Raw genomic sequence first — 8,944 nt, 5'->3', positions numbered from 1 at the left:
GGAAGGTAAGGATTCCAGAGCAGGCTGTGACATCTCTTCTGTATTAACCTTGATGAGTTCAAAGAAAACCGCCTTCGAGCTCAGCAGGAACCGAGGCAAACACCGGAGCGGCCCGGTCCGGCTGCTGTGGAAACGGGATCAAGGTAGCGGTACGGCAGACACCAGCACCTTCCGCCGTCAGATGCTCTCCGTGCTACCGGGAGCCAGGAGAAGCGCCGGGCCGGGGGCTCCTGCTGTCCCTCTCCGCTGACGAACGGCCGCCGAGGCGTCTCTGCCCCCGCCCGCTGCTCGCCCCCCATCCCCGCCCGCGGGGCCTCCGAGCCAAGTGCGGGTGGTGGCAGCAGCGCTGCGCCGACTTTCTGCGCCGGGTGGCTCCGGTGGCAGTTCCCCCATGTACGCCCCGTGTGGGCGGGAGGGTTGTCTGTCCAAGCGCAGGTTGCCGTGGCTGGGAGCTGGGGAAGGGGAGGAAGATGCGTGTGGGGTGCAGGAGCTGCCGGTGAGCGGTTACCCCGGCTTGTACCTTTCCCCGTTCCGGACGGAGAGGAGGGTGGTCTCTCCGACCTCACCGCTCCGCCAGGACCAGGGTCCCCTCCCTCCGCCGCTGGGGAACGGGCGGAGGGACGGATCCAAACGGACCGAGAAATGAGGGGAGGGGGGGCCCGGGGGCTGTTAAAACGAGCAGGCGGCACTGAGAGGAGATGACAATTAGCCTTTAAAAATGGCTGCTTGGAAGCTGTCAGCTGGGACACGGAGTGGTTGTTAGCCCTCCTCTCCCACCCTTGTCCCGCCTCTCTTCCCTGCAGAGCTAATAACGAAGAAGGGATAAGAGCTCCTCAGCACCCTCCTCACTGCTGTGTCCCCCCGCACGCTGGTGCGGGATGCCGTAGCGGCTCCGGGGCCCGGCCGCCCTCACTTCCCATCTGACTGGCGAGAGGACGGCTGCGCCTCCCTCCTCCCCGCGCTCCTCCTCGCTGCCGCCTGCGTGTGTGCCGCGGGCAGAGAGACTACAAAGGAGAAGGGGGAGCCGGGGGGCTACATGATCGAGGGGGGTGCGGGTGTGCGTGCACGCCGGTGGGGGGCATATTTGGCGAGGAGAAAACACAAGGTCAAGAAGCAGTTCTGCTCCTCCATGGAAGAAGACGGGAGCGATGAGCCCTGAGGAGGACGACGAAGAGAAAGGGCGGATGGTTGAGAGCTGCCGCTGCGGGGCTTTCCCTCGGGAGTGACGGGGCGCAGAAGGCTGAAGGGGCCGGAGGAAGGCAGCGCTGCGGTCGGGAGGGGAGGGAGCGAGGAGAGGAAGGCGAGAAGGAAGCGGGGGGTTTGAATCTCCGTGGCTGGATTATTTCTCCTCCGAGGAAGCTACCCCCGGCCCGGGGTGCGCGGGCGGCTCTGCCATCGCTGTCCGTCGCCGGCCGCGCCTCGGCCCATGGCCCCCGCGGCGAAAATGGAGCTGGGCAGCCCAGTGAGGAGAGTGGCAGCTGCCCCCGCGCCCCTGGGCGCCTGGAGACCCTTCCCCTCCTCTTGCTGCTGCTGCTTCTTCTCGCTCCTGGATGTGAACAGCTGGCTGCTCTTCTACGGCTTCTTGTACCTGGCCCTCTATGCCCAGGTGTCCCAGTCCAAGTCCTGCGACAAAATCTCCTGCTTCTCGGGTCATTGTGTCAACTCCACCTGTGTCTGCGACCAGGGCTGGGTGGGCGACCAGTGTCAACATTGCCAGGGCAGGTTCAAGTAAGTCTCTGCGTATTACAATGTCGTTTTTCTCCTTCTTGCACCCTTTTCTGTCGTTTTCACTCCCCCCCCCACCCCACCCCTTTTTTTTTTTATTTTTCCCCCCTTGGGGTGTGTGTGTCTGCTGTGATTTTGTTCATGTGTGGTGGAAGTATGTGACAGAAGTTAAGAGTGAAACAGTCTCGTCCGCCTCGTGGTGCCTCCCTCTAAGAACGCAGGACCCAGTCCCCCGATGGAAAATTGTACCTGCTAGAAATTGTACTGCTGGAATTAGGCTGCTCTACTTGCCGGGAACTGAGAGACAGGGAGAAATCGGCCTACAGCCGAGCTGCTGCCGTCCGTTTTGGAAGTGCCGTGAAAATGATGTGCATTTCATGGGGCAGCCCCGGGAGCAGAAATTATTAGTGAATTTGCAGGACTTTCTCCTTCTGCATAGAGAAAGCGTTTTGTTCCTTTCAGTCTTTCCCTCTTTCAACTGTTTCAGCTAAGTGGGCATTAGGCGCATTCAGGCTAAGAAACGTAACTTAGTGAAATGTGCATCACTCGTGACAAAGTTTGCAGGAGAAGAGCGCAGTAAATGTAAACCAGTAACAGATTTTTGCGACGGAATGAGTGGTCAGTGAAGCTAGAACTACCTTTTCGTGCTTAGAAGTGAATGTGATGCCGACTCATTGATCAGTAAGATGGAAGCACACCCTGACACTTGCTTTTCTGTATGTAATGGAAAAGAAGACTTAATTTATAGGGCTGTCACTTTCCCCCCACCCCCTTTGGTATCAGTATGAAGACTGGCAGTGAGGAAGGAATACTCTTTCCTGTTATTTCGCTATATAGCCTTGGACAGGACATCTCGTTTCATTCCCTTGTAAAACGTCTCTTAAAAAGTGCAACTCTATTATGTATATTGACATGTACAGCTGGAAAATGTTTTCGTTTCTAGTTAATAATGTATTGGTGAAGCTGACTCCAACAGAATTCGAATTCTGTCTTTGGCAAGTACTTCAATAGGCAAAAGTATCAATAACTATGGGGGTTTTTAACTGTGTTTTAAGTTTTTGTTTGTTTTTCCTTTGGAGTACTGAAAATAAGCTACATAATTTACATCTCGTAAACATTTAACCCGAGGTCACTTTTTACTAAATAAAAACTAAACCCAGTAACTTGTGAACTTGAGTAGCCGGGAGTCAGACATGTTGGCTGAAGTGATGACATGCTGCAGAGGAAGAAGCAATTCACTGATAATACCTGGTGGATTATTCGATCAGGGAGATTACGACTGAGCGGTAAAGGTAGTACAAGGAAAATGTAAATACGTGTGTTGTGCATATGAACACGGTAAAAAGATTCTGAAGTTGGTCATTTGTCACCCGTGTGTACTGAGGATTTGGGGTTTGTCCTGCTGTGAAACAATAGGTGAATTGCATAGTGATTGAGAGTGAGTAGAGGAGGCCCAGGTGAATCTTCTTTGTGTGTGAGGATCTGCTGGGAGCAGGCTTGCAGACCTATTATTTCCTTGCTTTAAGGAGATAACTTGTATCCTTTGTCTTGATGCTACTCACAACAGACCCTAACAGTGCAAAGGCTAAGGCAATTTTTAGTCTCTTGCATTTTCAAGCTTATTGTCAATTAGTGTATTCTCTGAATGGTTACTGGAGCCTTTATCCAGCCCTTGTGGGTATTTTCTTGATTATCTGTTAAAATATTTGTTTCCTTATATTGGTGGTATTTGTCGAGTGAGGAGGCACAGTGGTTACATGTTCGTGGCTGGTAGAAAGTTAATAGTCCATCCCCACCTAGAGGAAGTTCTGCCTGATTGTTGGAAGGGCACTTCTTCAGAGCTAAGCTAATACAGTTGTTAATCGATGCGCTGTTAGGAGTTTTGGTGGAATCAGAATAGATTTCTCATTAACTCCTCTATCGTCTTTCATGCTTAGCTCTAGTGATGACAGTGATGCTGGTATTGTGATTTTTCTCACAAGAGTAAGCTGTTTATATTATGTTGGAGACCTATTTTTGTTACTGAGGACACTTTCCTAGTGGTATCTTTGATAGCTCATCTTTCATCTTTATTCTTAGAAGCAAAATACACACTGCAATGAAAATAAGCATTTTAGGATTTAAAGCTTTTCAAGTCCTGCAAGTTTGGGATGGCATGAAATATGTTAGTGTCTTACAGTGCATGCAGCAACTCAGAGTGGTTTTATTTTGAATCTTGAAAGTACAGATGGGACTTGAATGGGTGATGAGTCAAGTGTATGTATTTCCAGGAGAAGAACTGGAACAAAAGTTGTAGTCTGCCTTATGGTTGGGTGATTGAAGACCTTTCTTACTTCTGTGACAATTGATGGTTTGACTATTTATCATGGAACATTTGCATATGGTTTGTGAAGTGAGTGTCTGCTTCATACATAAGTAGCCGTTGCTGGACTTGGGCAGCAGTAGTACTTTCATCTGACCAGTGATACTGGATGTGTATAACTTCTGCAGCAGTTCTTTCTGTCAGTAAGAATTATTATTAAGAATGCTTCAGAACGGTTGTAAGGATTGAAAAGTGTTTGGCTTATCAGCTGCATTATCAGTTAATTTATGGGTTGCAGGTATGATCTGTACAAATGTTGACAGAGCCTTGTGTGTTATTGTAGACATTGTTTCAAAGTTTCTGGAGTTTGAAGTGCCCGGGTAGGTCTCTGCTATGCAAGAGTGAAACTGAACTTTGAATGGTGTAAATTGCACACGTGTAAAACCTGTTTTCTACCACTAGATTATTTGAGGAAACATTTTTAAGGGTATGGTTAAAAGACTTGAAAACAATGGGGTATTTATTTTTCTTCATGTAAGTGAGGTATGGTTATTTTTGTCCATCTGGGAATGAGTGGCTTGCATTAGCAAGTGTCAGAAACATTACGGTAAGAGGAGTAATCTACCTAGGTGTAACCTGGGACCATTAATTCTTTGGACCATTAATTCTTCGGTGAGAGAGATGTAGTATTTTTAGCTTTGTTTTCTAGACTGATAACAATGTAGCAGAGAGGCATCAAAAATAATTGATCAATCTTAGTAAGCACTTGTCAAAATTAATTGACAATACTGTGGTAACCTTGCCTTTTCCCTGGAGAAATACTGAGTAAGTAAACTACTTTTCAAATGTTGCCTTTGACTGGATGGGAGGGGAAAAATAAGCAGAAAGATTCTGTAGCACTTAGGACTCTTCTTTTTATGGACTTCTATATTTACTCCTTGTATTGTGAAGCATGTGGTAACTCATTATATAAATGGAAGTGCAGTTATTCTTTCTTCATTGTGTTCATATCCAGTGACTTTTCAGAGTGATCCAAGCCTCATCTGTCTGGCAGTAGATTGTTTTACTCCAAGTTCAGGATGGATTTCTAAATGTGCAGTTCTGATTTATTTCTTTATCTTTTAAATATTTTCCTTTTAATTTTGTTTTTCTCCTTCCCTTTTGCTCTGAGGGAATGCAGAACCTTTATTTATTTTGTGCCAAAATAAAAATTGTGAAATTTAGTTATCAAAAGAGAGAGGAAAGGAATTCTGTCTGCATGCTTACAGGAGAGAAGTGAAAGATAAGAAAGCCAAGGGGGGGAGCAGGTTCTCCTTCTGGAGCAGGGAGCTTCAAACAGGACAGGTCCCAGGATGTAAACAAAACCAGAAACATGAAGGCAGTGTCCGGTTTTACTCTGATTTATTAAGGAAGTGGAGCTTTTCATTCTACATTTGCCATTCTTTCTTCCCCTATCTCATACTTCTGAATTTGTTGACCTGCCCAGTCTTACATCATTACAAAAACTGTAACTGAAGAGAGGGAAAGGCTGCCCAAATCAGTTGGGTTATGAGACTCCAGGGAATTCAGGGGTATGGACATCGTGAATAGCTCAACTGCAGGGAAAGCTGCACTCACAGCTTCTACGTATTTACATGTCAAAATCAATCAGTCTTGAGTTGCAGCACTACAGGAAAATCAGTTTCATTAGTTTTGCTAGTCACAAAGTGACTTTTTTAGAAGGAAGAAAAGTTTCCTTCAGGTTGGAAGATGAAGTTGCTCCTTTCTCTAGCTCTGATTTATACATGGGTGCGTGGAAGAACATGAAAATGAAAGGGCTTTTAAGTTGTTGAGTTCTTGACTGACTGAAAGTATCCAGTCTTCTAAAATACTGCCTTGAAAGTAGATTGTGTCTTCAGGTTATTGTTACTTGATGCATATGCCAACTGGGACTCAAGCTAACGAAGCAGGCTGTGTGGGATGGGTGAGCACCTCTGAGTACCTGCTTCAGTTAATCTGTTTTGCCTAGTACTAGATACCTAGTTGTTATGGAGACAGAGCAAATTCATCTGTTTGATAATTAAACCTTGTCTACAGACGTTCTTACTGCACTTACGAATTACCTCCTGCATGGTCTCCTTAATTTCTAGAGCTCCTATAAAGGATTTTGTTCTTCAAGGATGAAACAACTTCTAAGTGCAAGAACCTTCAGAAGTGAAATGTTAAAAGGTTATCTGATTTTATTGTTCCAGGCAAAATCCTTAATTCTGTCTAAAAATTAATTCTGCTGTATGCAGAATGACTCACACAAAATGTCCTTAACTTGCAGATTATAAATAAACAATTATGTTGTATGAGAAATAATCTTTAGGGAGGAAAAAAAAAGTTATTTCTAGCTGCAGCCAGTTGAAGTTTATGCTGCTGTTAAAAGGGGCGACTTTATGGTTCATACTTCTTTTTGATTACAGCTTTCTGTTTCTTATGTAAGCATTAATGTTCCTGCAGAGTTGAAAAGTACCAACAGGAACATATCTCCATGCCTCCCAGGCAAATATTAGAGAGAGCTCACTTGCCTCATATTACTTCACTTGTGTAAGTCTCTTGCTGAGCCAGAGGAGGTATCAGGAATGAGCAGGTGTAGATGGGAAAACAAAGTTGTCACTTCTAGAGGTGGAACAGACTTAGCTTGCCTTAACTTCAATGTGAAAGAACATCACCATTAAACTGGTTCTACTTCTGTTACCTGGGATTAGAGCCTGATTCAGGCTACCAGTTGCAAAACTTCCTTTGTCTTCAGCATGGCTTGTGTCTGATTCAAGGCATATGCATAGTTACTCTTACTGACATCAGTAGAATTGTGCAGGAGATACTACACCTGCAAATTGCCTTTTCATATGTCAACATGTGAAGGTTAATATAATAGTGGAAACATCAGTGATGATGATTTTTATCCTTATAAAATGTGATCTTAAGTTGACTTCAGCAATGATGCTCTGAAAAAGACTTCTAAAATGGTGCTGTCAAAAATTTTAAATACAGTCATAATTCATATGATAAAGACATCTAAACTTTGTAAGATTTGAATTGGAGAATGCTTTTCTTGTTTTGAAATGTAGAAGCAGAACACATACAACCATACCAAACTCCTACCAAGCTAAACAGTCTGCCATCAAAAGTGCTTTTTGGAGGGAAAATAATCTTTGAAAGCTCAATTATTTTATTCATGCAGTTTTTGTTATTGCTTAAGGGTTTCTATATAGGATTGTTTAAGCTGGAAAAGACCCTTTAGGTCAGAGTCTAGTCATGAACCTAACACTGTCAAGTCCATCTGGATGCTGTTTTATGGGTTTTCACAGAAAAGAATAGGTAATCAGAAAGTTAATTTGTAGTCTTATGTCTCATCTTATGCATGCTGTAGGGTAACTCTGAATTCATTCCTGTTTGAGTTGAACACGTTTAGAAAAGCATCTATGTGTGTCTGAAAATGCTTCCAGTGCAGACTTGCAGCATTCTTTCCCTTGATTAGTTATCCTCGTTGTTTTCTATAACCAGCAAGACCAAATGCATCATTCTCCTAATTCAGAAAGTCAAACCGAACTTAGTGTTTGTCTCTGACTTCTGTTTTTTAATTTTCCCCCCTGCTTTTTCGTGTTTCTCCTGTCTAGAGTCAGACCTTCCTTGCAGCGCCCTCAGTATGTCAGGACTAAGTTCCCTGTGTGGATTAAAGTATGGTCACTTTCTCTTCACTGAGAATGGAGGAGTGTTCCTTGAGTCATCTCAATGTAAAACAAGTGTTTCCATCCTTGATTGCTCTTTTGGTTTTTAGCCTTCCCTATTTTGTCAGCTTTCTTGAACTATGAATGCTAGAAGTAGATGCTTGTGTTTTGGTAATGGTTATACTGGTGAAATGCAGAAGTAGAGAAAGTGCTCCCCTGCTGCCTGGTACCCTGCTGTGTGCAGCTGCAGAGAATGCTTCGAAGCTTAGTGCTGTCCTGGCAGCTCAGTCTGGTTTTCTGCCGTAACAAACCTCTTTCTACCCTTGTTTAGCCTGGAGAAGAGGAGGCTCAGAGGAGACCTTATTGCTGTCCACAGCTACCTGAAGGGAGGTTGTAGCCAGGAGGGGGTTGGTCTCTTCTCCCAGGCAACCAGAACAAGAGGACACAGTCTCAAGCTGTGCCAGGGAAAGTTTAGGCTTGAGGTGAGGAGAAAGTTCTTCACAGAGAGAGTTGTTAGCCATTGGAATGTGCTGCCCAGGGAGGTGGTGGAGTCACCATCCCTGGAGGTGTTCAAGAGGGGACTGGATGTGGCAATTGGAGTCCTGGTTTAGTAGTCATGAGGTATTGGGTGACAGGTTGGATGATCTTTGAGGTCTTTTCCAACCTTATTGATTCTATGATTCTCAAACTAGTCTGTGAACTGAATGCAGCCGCCTCTGTGGAGATACTTAATTGTGGGGCTACAAACACATATGTGTTTGGGATGGAGCAATGCTCTTTTAAAAAATGCTCCCCTTCAACCCAAGCAATACATAATTAACAATGTAGAGAGTCCCTTCCTGTGTGTAAGTCTGAGAACATCTGTGGGACCATCTAAGCACAAGTTAGGCAAAGGGCTCATGGATTTTTGTAGTCTAGTTTGTTTGCAGACTAAGCAGTTTGTTACTTAAGCAAGTAAGTGTGGGAACAGATGGCTGATGACCCTGTTAGGCCTTCAGACAGCATCCAAAGGCTGGTTGCCATTGCTATGGCTGTGTGAAAAAACTCAGTTGTATCAAATGTATGCTTCAGTCTCTCCATAAATGCCTCTGCCTGTTACAGCATTTAATACTACTTAGGTTTTAAATTTAATTTGGCAAATAGTCTCACACATTGTATCTCTTTACTTTCTTAAAAGTAGGCATGATGGTCACATTTTGGAAGGCATTACCATAATTCATGT

General features: G+C 44.9%; 1 protein-coding gene across 1 annotated transcript in view; it reads left to right on the top strand.

Moving 5' to 3' along the window:
- Positions 1-709: 709 nt before the first annotated feature.
- Positions 710-8,944, top strand: part of ATRNL1 (attractin like 1) — a 570,802-nt gene continuing 562,567 nt past the window's right edge. Inside the window, exon 1 of the mRNA XM_009905632.2 lies at positions 710-1,728. Coding sequence (XP_009903934.2) covers positions 1,427-1,728 — 302 coding nt within the window. The 5' untranslated portion in view covers positions 710-1,426. The remainder of the gene's footprint in view (positions 1,729-8,944) is intronic.

This window comes from Dryobates pubescens, chromosome 8, assembly GCF_014839835.1.
Source record: "Dryobates pubescens isolate bDryPub1 chromosome 8, bDryPub1.pri, whole genome shotgun sequence".
In the NCBI taxonomy this organism is placed as follows: domain Eukaryota; kingdom Metazoa; phylum Chordata; class Aves; order Piciformes; family Picidae; genus Dryobates; species Dryobates pubescens.
This window is presented reverse-complemented; position numbering and strand designations above follow the sequence as displayed.